Here is a 17,692-nt window from a genome sequence, read left to right as displayed (position 1 = left end):
GGGGTCTTCCGGGGAATATTATGTACCATACTACTGCGGACAGTTCTGGGTGTACAACGCCATGCCAATATATACGATCGTAGACTAGGAACGCGAGTGGGGGAATGCGAGATTAGTTTTTGGCGTCGGGGTACAGCGCCTCGCGCACACGAGCTGCCTCTGCTTCCTCCTCGCCCTTGGGCCCCTCCACGGAGTGCGGCTGTTCAGTTGACGCCTCCGTTGTCGCGGATGTTGCAGCAGCAGATGACGAGACCTCGCTGCTCGCCTCCGAAGCCGAGGTCTCCACCGTAGAGCTCTCTACGGAAGACGACTCGGCCTGCGTCGCCGCTTCCGTCGTCGACTGAGTGCTCGCGGAACTGATCACCTCCGCGTCAGCCTCCTCTGCCCTGGCCGCGTCGCTCGACACACTCTTGATGTCGTTGTGCGGGTGGTCTCCGAACACGTCGCGACCGGGCTCTGCCTGGCCGAACGCGAGGGTGGTTGTGTCCTTCTCCTGGGCCTCGGGCACCTTCACAGGCTCGCCGACGGGAACCGCCGCACCGATACCGCCTGGATTGGGGTTTGCAATAACGACGGGGGAAGGCGCGGCGATAGGGGTAGGCGCGACTGCTCCTTTGTACTGGGCGTACTGTAAAGAAAGGTGAGTATGGTCAATGCCCCAGATGAGCACCTAACTTACGTCGTCGAGGAAGTCGTTGCTAGAGATGCAAGGATTAGAAAAGAGTGTCACGTCAATATACTCGCAGCACTTACCAGGAGAAGTCCCACGTCTTCAACCACTGCGCCTTGTGGCACTTCGCCTTCGTCCACGGCAGCCCGTAGGTGATCGGGCTGAAGTAGGAGTAGTTCCAGATCGCTAGGAGGAGCAGCACGGCGGCAATTTGCAGGCGGATGCGAGGACGGAGGGTAGAGGTGACCAGATCGAACGCGCTCGACGCTAGGAGGATAGCGAAGTAGAGCGCGGGCAGATAGTGGTGCAGGAACAGCTGACGGCCCATCAAGTAGAACGGCAGGTAGTGCAGCGCCCATCCAACGAAGAGGAAGCCGCAGAGCGTATCGTACTTGACGACTTTCGCTGCGGGACTGTGAGAAGGGGGTTCGGGTATCTGGTATGGCGAGACTTACTGTTGTCGAAGTCGCGGTAGCCACGCTTGGCACGGAGCACGAGGAAGCCTCGTACGGCTGCGTACGCAAAGACCGCAGCGGTGCTGAGCCACCAGACGATCGGGTTACCGAGCAGGTAGATCTGGCGGTGGTCCTTTACCCAGAAGTTCTAGAAAACTACAAGTTAAAACATGTGCAAACAAAAATGAGAGTATATGCGCACGATGCCGCGGCGAAGACGGGGCCATGCATCGGGACGAGAGTCGTACGTGTGGCGGTCAGTAAGGCCGGCGTTGGTCGTCCACATGACTTGCTGCAGCTCCCAGAACTTCGCAAAGAAGCCGGGTAGCTTGTAGTTGACCTTCGGCGCATCCGCGGGCACTGCTTTTCGTGAGCGGCAGCGTAGGCGCCTTCGACAGACGGAGACTTACGGTTCGGGTGGGTGGAGGTCTCAACGTACCACAGCGAGTTGGCCATGACTGCTTGCTTGTTGCATGTAACTTCCTGCTGCTCGAACGCCCATTCCGGGAGCTTGACCTTGTGAGAGAACAGGTAGCAGCCCGTCATGGGGTGCTTCAGCCTGAACTGCGTCCTGAGCGTCCTGACGCGCTTCGACGACTCCCGGTCGCGCCTGTCCCCCTTGTGTATCTCGACAATCCAGTCGTCGTTCGCATCACCAGAGTAGCCGGGGATGCCGTAGCCAGAGACTTCGTTCTGGAACTCGACGTCGGAGACGGGCGGGCGAATATCGTGAGAGTGCAGCGACTTCTCGGTTTGGATGTGCCGGAGCTTGACGCGAGCACCCTCGGTGACGTAGGTGATGCCGTCGTCCTGCCAGGCAGTGTACGGGTCTCCGGGCGCGGTAGCGTTAACGATGCGCCAGTCGTTGTTCGTGTCACGATGCGGGTACAGGGTGACCTGCTGCTCTGCATCACGGGAGGAGTATTAATGGGGAACATAACAGTATGCATAATCTTTGACTTACGCTTGCTGCCTCCGGGGTAAGTGTGAACGTGCGAGTGTAGGTATCCGCCCTGCGTGTTGACGTGACGAAGAGTAATCTCAGAGCCAAACGCGACGTCGGCGAACGTGTCGGCCATGCCGCGACCCCGGAGCGTGTGCTGGAATTCAGAGCTCATGAAGCCATCGCCCTCACCAGAGTTGGACAGGATGAGGAAGTGGATGCCGAACATGGACATGTAGAAGATCATTGGGATGAGAATCAAGCAGATAGCGCGTGCGATGAAGTGCTTGATCCAGAGGCTGGGCGAGACGCGTAGGTCGCCAAGGAGCGTCCAGAGCTGCTTGAGAGTTCCCAGGCCGATGGTGGCAATGGTGAAGAGTCCGACCCATTTGCAGCTGACCACGGCACCAAGGGAGAGACCAGTCATGGAGAGCCAGATCCACCAAGACTCGGTAAAGGGCTCATAGTGATCTTCGTTACAGAAGGCCGTCCATGCGAAGGTGGTGAGGGCGGTGAAAAAGATGAGAGGGGAGTCGAGGAGGATATGGCGGGACTGGGTAATCAAGCCGTTTTCGAAGGTGATGAAGAGCGAGGCGAGGAGGGCGGTGGTGACACGGCAGTCGAGAGCACGGAGAGTGAGGTAAGCTAGAGGGATAGTCGCAATGCCCATGATTGCAGGGACCATGCGCATCGCGACATAAGGTACGTGCTCGTATACTCTGAGCGGTGACGTCAGAAAGTGACGTGTAGATCGAGGGCATAAACGCACTTTGCGATGTCCTTGAAGTCAAAGTTGCCATCATAACCGAAGAGCCAGCCAGCGAGAGTAATGAGGAGCTTCGCAAGGGGAGGATGGACATCGACGAAGTAGGCGGACTTGATATACCTTGACGCGAACTTGCCAAAGTGCACCTCGTCGAAACTGCCGCATATAGTCAGTTAATCAAAGCCAAACCGCGCATTCATGAGACTTACACGATACTGGTGGGTTGGGAGATACGGAAGAGACGGACAGCGCAGGCAATGAGGAGCACTACGACAAGTAGCTTCCATTCCCCGGAGGAGAGATTAAGGCCACCGGTGGCATGGGCCTTGCGACCTGGTCGTAGACCTTTGGAGACGGCTTCGCGACGCTCGTCGGCGTCAAGGTGGTCGTGGCGAGGGTGAGGGAAGCGAGGAGTGGGATGGGAGGAGAGCTTGCCCGGCGGGGAGGGCTGCCTGCGCACACGGACGCTGCCCGACATGGCGCGCGCGTCGTTGTCTGTCAAGTGGTCGCCGCGGTCCAAAGATACGAAGAGAAAGAAAAGGAGAGAATGCGCAGCGCCAGCGAACGAGTCGAGAGTGAACGGAGAACGGTGAAGAGGCGGGGAGACTGCGGACGACGTGGTAGGCCCTGCACCGCCACGCGAGCGGGCATCATAGCGCACCCACGTGACCGCACTCTGCAATTTCGAGTCTGTCTTTCGCGTCTCTCCTCGCGTCCTCCACACCCATCTCCTCTTCATTCAGCCATGTCCATGAACATCTTTGGCGCAGAGGTACGTGCTACCACCGTAGACTGACATGCCACCTCTCATGCCGCGCAGGCTACCGAGGAAAAGGCAGAGAACGCGCGTCTCGCGTCGTTCGTCGGTGCCCTTGCACTCGGCGATCTCGTCAAGTCCACCCTCGGCCCCAAGGGCATGAACAAGATCCTCCAGTCCGGATCCTCGGGAGATATCAACGTCACAAACGATGGCGCCACTATCCTCAAGTCCATCCAGCTCGACAATGCTGCCGCCAAGATCCTCGTCAATATCTCTAAAGTGCAGGACGACGAAGTCGGCGATGGCACCACCAGCGTCTGCGTTCTGGCCGCAGAATTGCTCAGGGAGGCGGAGAAGCTCATCGCGCAGAAGATCCACCCCCAAACCATCATCGAGGGCTACAGGATAGCGAGCATTGCCGCACTCAGTGCTCTCGAAAAGGCTGCGACCGACAACAGGTGCGTTCGGACGCGTTCTTCTTCATTCGCCCGAGTTCTAATGCATATGCCCGATCTCGTATAGTACCGACCCCGCGCGTTTCAGGCAAGATCTGGTCAACATCGCGCGCACTACCCTCTCCTCAAAAGTCCTCAACCAGGACAAGGATTACTTCGCCAACCTCGCAGTAGATGCCGTTCTCCGTCTCAAGGTTTGAACCTTCGGTTTCTCCCGTGTATCAAGCTCATTCCTCGCTCTGCTCAGGGTTCAACAGATCTCGAGCATATTCAGATCATCAAGAAGGCGGGAGGGAAGCTTACTGACTCTTACCTCGATGAAGGTATGTTGCATACATGGTCAATCTCCGGGATGTATCACTCATGTCCTTCCAGGCTTCATTCTGGACAAGACCATCGGTACCAACTGCCCAAAACGGCTGGAAAACGCCAAGATCCTCATTGCGAACACCTGTATGTCTTGCCGCGCACATTCGATTTACGTACTGTTGCTCATGGTTTGTCAGCCATGGACACCGACAAGATCAAGGTCTTCGGTGCTCGTATCAAGGTTGATAGCACGGGCAAGCTTGCGGAATTGGAGCGCGCGGAGCGGGTCAGTCAAGTCTGGCACATTCGCATGGCTATATGCTCATCTCTCTACAGGAGAAGATGAAGGAGAAGGTCGACGCGATCGCTGGGCACGGCATCAACTGCTTCGTGAACCGTCAACTCGTCTACAACTACCCGGAATCTCTCCTCTCCGAAAAGGGCATCATGACGATTGAGCACGCTGACTTCGAGGGTGTTGAGCGTCTGGCCCTCGTCACTGGCGGCGAGATCGCGAGTACGTTCGATCATCCGGAGCTCGTGAAGCTTGGGCGGTGTGAGTTGATCGAGGAGATCATGATCGGCGAGGACAAGGTCCGTTCTCTATCCCGTTCACGCATACAAGCACTTACTGACAAAAATACCATAGCTCATCAAGTTCTCCGGCGTCGCGGCCGGTGAGGCATGCACCGTCGTGCTCCGTGGGTCGACGAACCAGATGATAGACGAGGCGGAACGTTCGCTGCACGACGCGCTCTCCGTGCTGTCACAAACAGTGAAGGAGACACGGGTCGTGCTCGGGGGCGGGTGCTCAGAGACGCTCATGAGCTGCGCGGTCGAGGAGGAGGCGCGGAAGGTCCAGGGCAAGAAGGCGATCGCTGCAGAGGCGTTCAGCCGTGCGCTCAGGATGATCCCGACTATCCTCGCGGACAACGCGGGCTACGACTCGTCCGACCTCGTCGCGAAGCTCAGGGCAGCGCACTACGAGGGTCAGTCGGATGCGGGTCTCGGTGAGTTGTTCAGTGCTTTTTCGTGGGCGTAGGATGGCGCTGACTGGGGTGTAGACATGAACGAGGGCACGATTGGGTCGATGACGAAGCTCGGCGTGACAGAGAGCTACAAGCTCAAGCGCCAGGTCGTGCTTAGCGCGAGTGAAGCGGCGGAGATGATCCTACGGTGCGTGCTGGCTCAAATTTATGGGGTATGATACTGATCACGGCGTGCAACAGTGTGGACGATATCCTGCGGGCAACGCCCCGTAGACGGGAAGCTGTATAATAGTAGAATGAATCCTTGGTAGGCAGTATAAGATAGTTTTGCGTTGCTGCTTCATCACTTAGCACCGTCATATGATTGGTCTGCAGTTTGCAGACGTGTGGGTGATCTTGGAAGCAGCAAACACCAAGATAGGTCATATGTGACCGTCCTGGGTCAAACTCACCCCAACAGCTTGTCTGAGTGATGCATAATGATGGTGCCATATATTTCACGCGTGTACTGTTCAGCCGTGTCCACTTCATGAAGGTTTTCTGCAAAACTATATATGGTCAGTATGCTTGGCTCCAGCACCAGCCCTGCATTATGACTGATGTATCACATATATTTTTCTGTGAGTTACACAGTAAGCTGTGCATTACAATTGTTTCTGGTAGCACTATAGCATGTGCTTTGATGTAGCACATTCTTATGCTTTGATGACCTCTGTAGGCTTGTAGCAGGACTGATATACTATGTAATATTGATTCCATTTCACTATCACAGCATTTAGGAGAGGTTTATATTGGTAATTCAAATTCAAAGGAACTTTATTTTTATATCTTTTATTCATTTTTGCCCACTGGCTCGAATATAATTGACAATGGTGAATAAGAAGGGACTGCAAAACATTTGTATCATGAGGAGAATAACTTGCTGTACTTCTTATACTGTTACCAACCTCATTATCATGCAGCATAATTATATCTGTGAAAAAGATGGGCATTACTAGTCAACAGAGCTCAGCAAATTGCATGCAATCACAAGCTATTAGCAGGCAAGAGCCATGGATCCTCAGCAGTAAGATACATCACCACAGGCTCACATGTGAGAAGACATTGATCTGCACTTTACTGGAACTTATTATCAGATGAAATTGGAGTATGTGGATCATCTGGACTGTTTGAAGGACACTATAGTCTCATATCTCCTCAATATACTTCTGTAGTGGCTGTAAAAAGTCTCAACCAGACATATGGGTATTTTAATGTACAAATTGTGTATATCAATGGGGTGAATCACTTAAAAAACTATATAAATTATGATGTGTAGTTGCAGTGCTTTCAACGCAAAGACAGGCAGTATTTCTGCACTACGTAGGATATATATATATATGTTGGATCAGTCCTCCTGTTAGTTAGACCACAAAAATCAAAAAGAAAATAGCAGTCTGATTTAATATTTCATCAACAATCCATTCTCATCAATCAGACCTGCCAGTCATGGCCCTTTTTCCCTAAGTGTGACACAGATAGATATCATGTATACACCATATTGTCAGGCTCATGAATTTATTTTGATGATGTGTAATATGCTTTACGTATGCATGAGAACTGGTGAAATAGTAGAGGAGATATTGTTATCAGAAAGCTGATATTAAAGTCATTTGTTTATTCAAAATCTATTCTTGCCCAAATTAAAACCATAATACAGTGACAGTCAAAAGTCATGTACCACCCCCCCTTGACTTCAGGTTCTCTAGGAAAGTGATGTATACCTAGCCTAAATATAGTATTATTATATAGCATCCCATGAATGATTTCTTATGCCACACTCGTTCTGCAGGGGGGGAATATGGTGTGCAAAACATGGGCAACTATTTTAGCGCCAGCCACGCATCAGCCAGCTCAGACTCATTCTCAGCTTTCACCATTACCATTCACACATTGCACATCTTTTACCACACATTGTGCTTCTATAACCTCCATTCTCTCTGCCTACATTGATGGCTCCTTTGTCCTGCACAAAATGTGTGAAAATCCTGGAACTTCATCACCCTTCCTCTAGAACCCCCCTCTCCATCAGCAAATCACTTGCAGAACCCACAGCTGTCAGGAGACTGTCAGAGACTGTCTGCTGAGTCCTACGCAGGGTTAGGGAGACAGGCACTCTACACTACAACATGCCCCATTCTGGCCGTCTGTTAGGGACGTGCCACACGTTAGGTCCGGAGTTCGGAGTTCCAGGGTCCAGAAGGGTCCGGAGTTCGGACGGAGTCCGGACGGAGGTACGGCACGGAGGGGAAGGACTTCAGCGAAGCTATTAGCAACGCTCTGAGACCTCCTGCGGTTGTCCTTAATTTCCGAAGGAACGAGGGGGTCGGACTTGACCGGAGTTTGGGGCTGACTAAGCCGGAGTTCCACGCTGACTAAGCGGAACTAAGTCCGAGACGATTGGAGCAGAACAGAGAAGAGGATGAAGAGGATGGCGAGGGACAAAGTCCAATGGGACTTGTCGAGCAAGCAAGATCAAACAAAGTCCGAAGTCTGGAGTTCCGGAGCTTGTAGGCTCGGAGTTACCAGATTAGGAAGGTCGGAGTTCGGAGGTCGGGACGGAGGTAGACCAAGGGAATAGATTGACAAGGGAGGTAGCGTGAAGGAAGGTAAACAGAAGGTAGCGAGGGGTAAACAGGATGGGTAACGAGAAGGGTAACGAGATATCCGAACTGAGGTACTACGGCATTCCGGGCGCGTATTTAAGGAACAGAACCTTATTGTTAAGGAAGACAATAAGAGCGTAAGGAATATCAAATCTGGAGTTCGGAGATTCCGGAGTTCCGGAGTCCGGGGACGAAGACGATAGAGCTTATTGTTAAAGGACAAGGTGGTGAAAGAGTGGTGCAATCGTAAGGGAACGTACACGTGAAATCCGGAGTTCTGGAGTGCGGGAAAGTTGGAGTATGAAGTCCGGAGCACGGGAACTCGGAGTACGGAGTCCAAAGTGCGGGAATTCTGGAGTTCAGAGCGGAGGTGTGCATGGAGCGTAACACCGTCCTGGCATCCTCACTCCTTGGGATCTCAATCATCTCAAGCTTGTGCTCACTTAAGGTGAAGTGGCAAATGCAACTGATGCCCAGTGCTTGGCAGCTCCACAGGCCAGTGCCCGTACAGTGCGTAGAAACCTTTCTGAGGATGGTCTCTATGGGCGAGTGCAACGGGAGAAGCCATACCTCAGTGCTCTCAATGTGAAGCAGCAACAAATGTGGGCGCAGGAGGTTGCTGGTTGGGGCATGGATCGGTGGATGCTTGTAGTCTTCTCAGATGAGTCAAAGTTCAATCTCTTTGGCTTGGATGAAAGGCAATTGTGCCATAGAAGAGTTGGGGAGGAGTTCCTAGACCGGAATGTGAAGAAGCAGATGCAGGGCAGAGGAGGAAGTGTCATGGTCTGGGGCTGCATCACCTTGAAGGGTGTTGGGGGACTTCACCGCATCAAGGGGATCATGGACATAAAGAAGTACTGCACCATTCTCGAGGAGGCCCTCCTGGATATGCTTCACAATCACCATCTCAACCCGTGCACCTTCATTTTCCAGCAAGACAATAACTTGGCTAGAGAGGGCCATAACTGGCAGGTCCGATTGATGAGGGTACATATATCTTAGTATAATTCATATAGTTGAGCTAAGAATTCAGATGGATAATGCATTTGATCTGGCCCAGAGCAAACTATGGATGCTGTTTTGATATATGTAGTAGATATGAGCCTCTGAACAATCCCCATCATCTACATGCATTGATCTTGTATCAATTCCACTGCTGTCATCCGCTAAAAAATTCAGACATCCAAACTCCCAGTTTTGGTTTTAAGCATTTTTTATTGTCTTCAAGGTATTCAAATATGCATTATTTGATATAGCACTTGAATTGATGCATCCTAACATAGATGCTATCAAAGGCACTGCATGAATAAACCAGGGAATTTCCTCCACTGGTATAGTATAATGATGGCACAGTATTCAAGTAGATCAATGATCCAAGCTTACCTCAACTGCCCAGGGTACTCAGCTATAACAATCAGATGTGTCACTTGACAATTCTCACCAAGATACAAATAATCTCATTTTATAACATGGCTCAACCCAGACTTCATTTTATTCTCTGCAGAAGACTCTTATAGCATTTCTTGATCATCTCAGCATTAGCAGGTCAGTTTATAATCCAAACAATATCAGTAACTGGAGTCACATTACTACCATGAGTGTAGTCTTATTGATTTTTATAATGGTCATGCCATTGACACATTGATTGAGGTTGATTTTCTGTGATTATTAGCCCTTAAGCCTAGGCAACTTTAAGTAGGAGTTTAAGACATTCATCTTGGTAGCTAATTTTATGCCATGTAATGGATCAGACATACCTTGATCAAAGACCTTGATTGAATAGACCTTCAATAAATGGCCTGATTGTATTGTTTAGATGGAAATCATGTTATAATACATTTATTTCATTGAAGTTTTGGGAAGTAATTCTTTTATGCTCACAGTATCCCCTCTATTTGAAGGGCAACAGGGCACTATTCAGCAAGACAATGTGTTTAGGCACTTTTATGATCATTTGATGCTTCAAACATGGATTACCCCATTGAACACACTCCATAAGCATGATTATGTGACCTCATTGCCTAATCAGATTGCCATATATGGTGCAATGCCACACATCAGCTGCAATACTGCATTTATTATAGTTTGAGCTCCTTCCAGATTTCATTACTAAATATATAGACAGTAGCATGGAGTAGAGATTGAAATTCTGAGTCTGGTGGTATATGACACTTAGGGGGAGGCAATGATGTCATCAGGTCATGTGCTTTGGGCGCTTTTTTCCCCAATGGTGGCACTAATAGGATTTTGTACTGTGTGTAGTGGCAGCTGCATGAGTCACATCCTTGTCATTTTTAAATATATGGACTCTGCTCATCCATAGCTCTCTGTTGATACATATTTTGTGGCATATGGACAACTGGGGGCCAAGATATTTAGACATTTGTGTTGGGAACCAAACAAGACCACAGCTGCAACCCATTTTGCCCCCTGTTGGCTTATTCCTCACCACAACATAGGACATTTATATATGATTGGAAAGGGCCTTCTAATGTGCATCTAATGGTGGTACAATCATGGTTTTATATCAAATACACAAGCTCTAATGCACCAAACACCAATTGTGGCTGAAGGTCCATGCCAGATTGCATGCACATTACTCAGTGTTTGTGCTCACTACTTGATCTTCCTAGCTTCATTATAGCATTCCAGAACACTCTCAGAAGATAGTACTAGCAGGGCATTGAAGAAACTACATTATCTGGACCTGAACATCTTTTTACTCCAATTTATGCCTTTAATTGGCACCCTATTGATGCATCAATCACTCCAGTGACTGGCAATGGTAGATAACATACAACAACAGATATCATGCTTTATGTTAGGTGATAGCTGACTAGCCTCTTTTACTGGCATGTGGCATACATATACTACTACCAAATTATTGCTTTAAAAGGAAACTAAGGGTATAGTACTTGAACTACACTATAACATTTGTTAAAGATCTCTCTTGATACAGTGCATAGCCTATATGCATAGTGGGTAGTGAGCGGCACATGTGCTGTGCAACTTAGGGTTACACACGTGCCCAGTGAGAGGCTTTACCTGTGGTAAGGATTGTCATCAGAACTGACCTAAGGCTAACCCTAAGCTGTGCTATTGGGACCTAACCCTAACCCTGTAAACATTACAAATTTTTGTATATGGCGCCTATCGAAAAGCTAATGATGGGTAAGTACATTTTTCCCACGGTGTCGGATTGGTGTCACGCGAGTTGGCAGGAAGCTCACCCCATAAGAAACAATTTCTTCGTTCCTCATCAATCGTAATTCTCATGACTTCAAAGTAGCCATACAGAACAGCTGTAGTGAGTATAATCGTCATAGAATCCTATGTGAAGTGCGCTACAAGCCTAGCATACTTCTCAGAAAAGCAAGGTGTCAGCTGTTAGGTGGTGCAGTATTATCTAAAAAAGGGCACATGGGTAGACATAGCAATGTGTGGGCAAATTCAGAATTGTCTCAATATAATGGCAAGTCAGATATGAACACAGAGTACTTTTACCGTTTTGTGAATTATCTACCAGAGAATATAGCTTATACCTGGGAAATATCACAGTCAGATACTGTAATTGCACACCTGCCCATATCTGTACTTGTTTCCAAGCTTTCCAAGCCCCTGCTCTTGGATATTGCTCGTAAGCATTGGCTACCCGAAATTTCAAAACATAAATCACGTGAATATATAGTACAGCAACTTCTTAGTCATTGCTGCTTGAAGTGTGAAACATTTGTATCCGTGTTCAAGCCATATTCAAAAATCAAGTGAAGGCAGACAAGAATGCAAGTGTTGAGAGAGTTAAAAGCTGCAGAGCAATGTGGTAATATATGCTTTCCACCAAGGGCTGCATCTAGTGAATTTATAGAAGAAGCAATCAATGGATTGTCCAAAGACATCTCTCCAAACAATTTTATCGAGTCAGCATGTGCAGTGTGTGCCCAGTTAGTGCCTCAAAAATTATTGTCATCCATATCTGATGAAGAATATGATGAAAATCTTCTACACAATAATGATCCAATCACTAGATGTGAACAGTTGAAATTAGCAGACCCAATACTGGACATCACTGGCCCTATCCTTCTTCCTGGCTGTAAGGATATTTGTCAATCATGCTTATCTGAGCTCAAAGAAGGTTGTACCCCTGCAGATAGTCTGGCAAATGGTTTGTGGATTGGAGAAGTCCCACCCCAGCTACAAAACCTGAGTTTTACTGAGAAAATGCTGATAGCACGTGTAAAGCATAACCACTGCATTGTCAAGGTCCACATGTCAGGCATGTCCAAGCTACGTGCTAATGTGGTCAGCCATTCACTTCCCATGCCCAAGATATATTCTGTGCTTCCACCTAGATGTGAGGAATTGAGTGAGGTATTAGCATTCTTATATCTTGGACCTAATCAGCCAACCTCCAAAGAGTATAAGCGCACACCCATGCTCGTACGGCGTAACAAAGTGGCTGATGCACTTGAATGGCTAAAACTCAATCACATTGACTATGCTGATCTTAAGATATCTTATGACAACATCAATTTATATCCTGAGGATGAGCCACCTGTGATCGTAAATTACTCAAAGAGCATGGAGTCCAATGTAGATCCTGAAGCGTCAGCTGTAAATGCAAGTGAAGAAGATGAAGGTGCAGATGATGGAGCCTGTCCTTTTGTTGTGCATGGATTGACAGGAGCAAGCCTTGAACACATGGGAAAAGTCAGACCATACGAGATCACTGCACGAGCTATCACTTCAAATCAGGAGGCAAAGTACTTGGTATAGCCCAATCTGCAGAGCCAGAGAGTTTATACCACAATCCTCAGCTATATCCTCAGATGTTCCCATGGTTATTTCCATATGGCTTAGGTGGACTGAATAATTCTGCAAGCGGGTGTCGGCCTGTCTCTGAAGAGCGGAGAAAGCAACAGCTTCTGATGTACCATGATAAGCGCTTTCAACTAGAACCATTGTTTCCACTGGTTGCATTAAACCATGAGCAGATCAAAAAATCGACCACAGCAGGATATTTGTTGGCAGACAAAAACAAGTTTGGTGAAATAGCTAACAGGCTTCTGAACATCAAAGACTCAACCTTGGCAGATATCATTCAGCGGCTTAGCACTGGGTCTATGAAACCAGAGACCGAAGATGAAAAGGCTTGCTTCAAAATATTGAATGACCTGGATCATGTCAATTACAAGGTGCAGGGCTCCATTACAAGCAAGAAATATATGCGCAATGAAATATGGTCCCTGGTCTCCTACCTCGGTGCACCTTCATGGTTTGTGACCTTTGCTCCTGCTGATGTCAAGCATCCTGTGGCCCTATATTTTGCAGACACCAATCTGAAATTTGTACCTGAGTTCAGAGACAAGAATGAGTGTCTGCGGTTGATTGCAAATAATCCAGTGGCTGGTGCACGCTTCTTCAAAATGATGATGGATCTGTCTATCAAGCATGTTCTTGGGGTGGGATTGGACAGACCAGGGTTGTATGGCCAAACATCAGGATATTATGGGACAGTGGAACAGCAGGGCCCTCAAAGAAAGACAAGGCTGATCTGGATAAATCTGACAAACCTGAATTTGATAATCGAGGCTGCACAGACAAAAATGGAAATTGCAAAGCCCGGTTCCCCAGAGAGACCCATCCAGAGACTGTGGTAGACCCAAGCACTGGTGCGCTGATCATGAAGAAGGAAGAGGCATGGATCAACACCATCACCCACGCAGTCACCTATCTCATGCGCGGGAACACTGATGTCACCAGTCTACTGTCAGGCACTGCCATCAAGTCTGTCATAGCTTATGTTGCTGATTACATAACTAAAACCCCACTGAAAACCCATGTGATGTTCCAGTCTATTCAGCAGGTGTTTGAGCGCAATGTGGAGCTGTTAGGCAGTCAGAAGTCTACCAAAGAGAGGGCCCGGTCCCTGATCACCAAGATAGTAAACTCACTCACTGCATGCTCTGAAATTGGTGGACCCATGGCAGCCATGTATTTGCTCAAGCATCCAGACCACTACAAAAGTCACAAATTCCGCACCTGCTTCTGGAGAGGATATGTGTATGAGGTGATGCGTGCATGGGAGGACTCTGCCAAGATTGCCAAGGAAGGGACCACCAAAGTCATGCTTGGACTTTCAGGAACATCCAAGCGGATCATAGCATTGTCACCTGTGCAGGACTATATATGGCGGCCCACTGAGTACGAGCACATGTCACTATATGATTGGGTCAGACTGGCAGACAAGCAGCGGATCAAGCACAGTAAAAAGGGCCCCAAGAAATCTGAAGAGCATATTGATGAGCCAGCAGACGTGGACTCGGAGTTTGAGGACAACTATGATGTCAGTGATGCAGAATTGAAGGGTGCTGGAGTCAATGAAGAGGAAGAAGAATCTGAGGATGAACTCTTGCTCACAAAGACATCAAACCAGGAGCTTGAAGCTGATAGCGCACCTAAGCCCAAGAAAGCTAGGTCAAAATATGTACAGTTCCATGAGAATCATCCACAGTATGAGACCCATCATGTGAAGCTGCTGGATGAGTCAGAGGCATATGTTCCCAACTTCATTGGCGGCTCACTTCCCAGGAGGGATGCAGGCAACCGTGAACAGTATTGAATGACCATGCTCACACTCTTCAAGCCTTGGCGCACCGGACAGGATCTGAGACCAAGCCAGGATGTGCTCTGGGATGATGTGTTCAATGGCCATTCATTCACAGAGCGGCAGCTGGAGGTCATGAAATTCTTCCATATCAAATATGAGTGCAATGATGCCAGGGACGACTTTTCAGCTGCTCGCAAAAAGGGAGGAAAAACTGGTCCTTCACCATTCAACATGGATAATGCCACCCTGGATGACCTGGACACCCAGTATTATAATGATGATGGGGAACTCAACATCAGTGAGATTGAGGAGATGGTGCTGCGGACCAATGACTGGACAGAGCTCAGCAATGCAGAAATAAGCAGACGCACACAGATGCTGCAGGCAGAACAGATCATCCAGGCTTCGGGCTGGCTAGACCCCATGAAAGAGAAGAACACTTCTGAACTGCCATCAAAGTTCAACAGCAAGGAAGATATGAGCTCTGCAGACTGGAAGAATGTACTTGCTGCCAAGCGCCAAGAGATACTGGATGCCAGAGATGCCCAGGCTGCATTGAAGAAACCTGCCAATGCGAGTACTCTGCCAATCAATGATGAAGTCAATGAGGTCAAGGTCATTGACAGGTCATACTATATGAGCAAAGCATTCAAGGCACAGGACCAGGAGGCTCAGGCGCTCATTGACACCACTGCCAAGGAATTCAGTCTGAATGAAGCGCAGGAGAGAGCTTTCCAGATTGTTGCAAACCATGCTGTAGAGTCCAATGGCGAGCATCTCAAAATGTACCTCGGGGGCATGGCAGGCACAGGAAAGTCACAGGTCATCAAAGCTTTGACACCCATCTTTGCTGCTCGCCAGGAAAGCTACCGGTTCATGTGCATGGCCCCCACTGGATCTGCTGCAGCACTTACTGGAGGATCTACATACCATTCCATGCTTGGACTCAGACAAAATGCATCCTCAGATTCTGTGGCTACCCTGCTTCAAGTGCGTGCTCGTCTGCAGAATGTGGAGTACATGTTCATTGATGAGATCAGCATGGTTGACTGTGGAAGCATGTATACTACATGTGCAAAGATGTGTGTAGCACTGAAGAATGGGAATTCTGAATGGTCAGTCGAGCGTGTAGAAGGAGAGGCCATGCCCAAAAGGGGGGGGGGCACAGATCAAGTGAACTCAGTTATGATCCACACCCACACCCGCCAACGCTCACATTGTACACTGCTTATTGTCTTCTTTGCTAGTACGCCCTTGCACATCCTCATGATGTGCAAAGACATATATACACTGAAAATGACAACAATCCCAAATGGTGGAATTGTCTCAAAGTGCACAGAGAACTGTGGATAATCCATCAATTTCAACATACCTGACAGCCACCATGAACTGTTGAAGGCAGTGAACGGCATCTGATTGAAGCGAGAGAAGGTGTAGGTCATCTAACACAATGTATCTTTATTATGCCCAGTGTCACAGGACAAGAAGACAAATAGTGCACTTTGGTTTTATACGCAAGAAGTGGCCAACTAACCCTAATGGCATCCCCTTAGCCTTCAAAAGGCCTGCGTACAAAAGCTGGTGTCCTCTATCCTTATCCTGGGTGTATCTCAGCCTGGTGCTAGCGCAGTCAAGAAGCACTATTGGAGGGGGATGAGCAAGGATATGTGACCAACGTGCAATCAGTGGTTCCAGGTTCGACGGCTTTTATAAGGCCATTAGCCCGCATCACTGCCCACTTGCAGCTGCCACTGCACACTTCGTGAGGTCCATGGACCTCCAAAACGATCAGCACTGGCTAATAATCACCACCACATCAATCTATGCCACACTGCTACATGCCAGTGTTTCATTAAAAAAGGGATGAATGATAGGATCTCCTCAGCATCATCACCCTATCTAAATCCACCTCCAATCCTCTCCACCGGCTCAGAGCAATGCATCAACAGACTCAAGCAAGCACATAGTGATAAGTTCAAATGAAACATGAGAAGCACTGATATCATTGACGAAAATGTAGACACAAAGCTAGCACACCCCTACTAGTCAATCACAATGGATTTGGTGCAAAGTATGTTGTAAAGTCTCCAAACACCCTACAGATTGAATATACACTGGTGTGCAATGGGATGATGAACTTCATATAGACATAGGTTGCATAGATCTTTGTGCTAGGTCAATGCATTTTGGGCTGTCATGACCTGGAACTAGGGCTGATCTATAGGCTAGGTACCTAGATCTAGTACCTGCAAGAGGGTACAAGGGATCGGGATCGGGTATGGCTCGAGCCAGTTCCTGCACATATGACTCAACCTCAATAAGTAAAGATTCCACATCAGATAGGGGATGAACAGGGAAAGGGTGTTGTGGGTGGGATACATGGTCAGAAATAATGGCGAGGGTTTACAGTCCATTTTAATACCTCATTCTAGAGGATATTGGCCAGCTGCTTCCCTTGCAGGAGGTCTTCATGCACACCTGTAGTTCACTGGTATCAACAGATAAGTCATATCAGTAGCTGAAGGAACACTGTACATTGTAAGTCAAGCTAGTGAGGCTCAAATGCCTGTGTTCAAAGCGAAAACGTTTCAGGCTGCCCTTGTGACCTTTTTCTTCCTCACATACCTCTACAAGTTCATCATCGGTAATGCTCACGTCAGAGATACTTGGGTGGAGAGGGCCATGGACTGGCAGGTACGATTGATGAGAGGATAGTTTGTTAGTAGCACATTTAGTTGAAATGAAAGACATAATTTAAGTGTTTTGACAGTGAGTAAACAGTTGGCATATGTTCATGTGAAACACAATTGACATGATTAGATGCTCTTCTTTCTCTGTGACAATGCTGTTTATTGAATCACATCAAATACTTCCATCATTTTCATGCTCAATGACTTTTTAAACTGCACATTGACTCACAAATCTGATATATCAAGTGAAACTAAGTTTATCGTGATAGTTATACAATCTATACATCTGACAAGCATTTACATACACATATTATAGTATTTTTGATGCAAGCAACTTTTAAAACTGCTTGAGACTGTTATCAGGAGCATTTGGATTTGATATACATAATAAATCACTGCATGT

At 48.3% G+C, this 17,692-nt stretch overlaps 6 protein-coding genes across 6 annotated transcripts; 5 read left to right on the top strand and 1 right to left on the bottom strand.

The window, feature by feature from the left end:
• Positions 1 to 670: 670 nt before the first annotated feature.
• On the bottom strand, positions 671 to 3,312 carry TRAVEDRAFT_118148 (glycosyltransferase family 39 protein; the record flags this gene model as incomplete). The annotated part of the gene is made up of 8 exons (XM_008037732.1): positions 671 to 698; positions 754 to 1,075; positions 1,126 to 1,273; positions 1,328 to 1,485; positions 1,536 to 2,030; positions 2,090 to 2,787; positions 2,838 to 2,990; positions 3,044 to 3,312. 8 exons carry the CDS (start codon positions 3,310 to 3,312, stop codon positions 671 to 673), a joined length of 2,271 nt encoding a protein of 756 aa, XP_008035923.1.
• A 267-nt stretch (positions 3,313 to 3,579) lies between these two features.
• TRAVEDRAFT_144774 (chaperonin-containing T-complex subunit CCT2) lies at positions 3,580 to 5,692 on the top strand (the record flags this gene model as incomplete). The annotated part of the gene is made up of 10 exons (XM_008037731.1): positions 3,580 to 3,606; positions 3,655 to 4,052; positions 4,117 to 4,243; positions 4,297 to 4,372; positions 4,425 to 4,502; positions 4,556 to 4,644; positions 4,695 to 4,952; positions 5,008 to 5,368; positions 5,423 to 5,534; positions 5,588 to 5,692. The coding sequence occupies 10 exons, from the start codon at positions 3,580 to 3,582 to the stop codon at positions 5,634 to 5,636; spliced, it is 1,575 nt and encodes a 524-aa protein (XP_008035922.1). The 3' UTR covers positions 5,637 to 5,692.
• A 6,080-nt stretch (positions 5,693 to 11,772) lies between these two features.
• On the top strand, positions 11,773 to 12,765 carry TRAVEDRAFT_118202 (uncharacterized protein; the record flags this gene model as incomplete). Its single annotated transcript, XM_008037730.1, has 1 exon — positions 11,773 to 12,765. One exon carries the CDS (start codon positions 11,773 to 11,775, stop codon positions 12,763 to 12,765), a length of 993 nt encoding a protein of 330 aa, XP_008035921.1.
• A 152-nt stretch (positions 12,766 to 12,917) lies between these two features.
• TRAVEDRAFT_118043 (uncharacterized protein) lies at positions 12,918 to 13,649 on the top strand (the record flags this gene model as incomplete). Its single annotated transcript, XM_008037729.1, has 1 exon — positions 12,918 to 13,649. The coding sequence occupies one exon, from the start codon at positions 12,918 to 12,920 to the stop codon at positions 13,647 to 13,649; it is 732 nt and encodes a 243-aa protein (XP_008035920.1).
• Positions 13,650 to 13,672: 23 nt separating this feature from the next.
• Positions 13,673 to 14,611, top strand: TRAVEDRAFT_45119 (uncharacterized protein; the record flags this gene model as incomplete). Its single annotated transcript, XM_008036930.1, has 1 exon — positions 13,673 to 14,611. One exon carries the CDS (start codon positions 13,673 to 13,675, stop codon positions 14,609 to 14,611), a length of 939 nt encoding a protein of 312 aa, XP_008035121.1.
• Positions 14,612 to 15,232: 621 nt separating this feature from the next.
• Positions 15,233 to 15,685, top strand: TRAVEDRAFT_81896 (uncharacterized protein; the record flags this gene model as incomplete). Its single annotated transcript, XM_008037728.1, has 1 exon — positions 15,233 to 15,685. A coding segment is annotated over one exon (453 nt), but the record flags the coding sequence as incomplete, so codon positions are not given.
• Positions 15,686 to 17,692: the final 2,007 nt, after the last annotated feature.

Source organism: Trametes versicolor, assembly GCF_000271585.1.
Source record: "Trametes versicolor FP-101664 SS1 unplaced genomic scaffold TRAVEscaffold_3, whole genome shotgun sequence".
In the NCBI taxonomy this organism is placed as follows: Eukaryota; Fungi; Basidiomycota; class Agaricomycetes; order Polyporales; family Polyporaceae; genus Trametes; species Trametes versicolor.
Note: the sequence above shows the minus strand (reverse complement) of the source record. Positions and strands in the feature narration are given on the sequence as shown.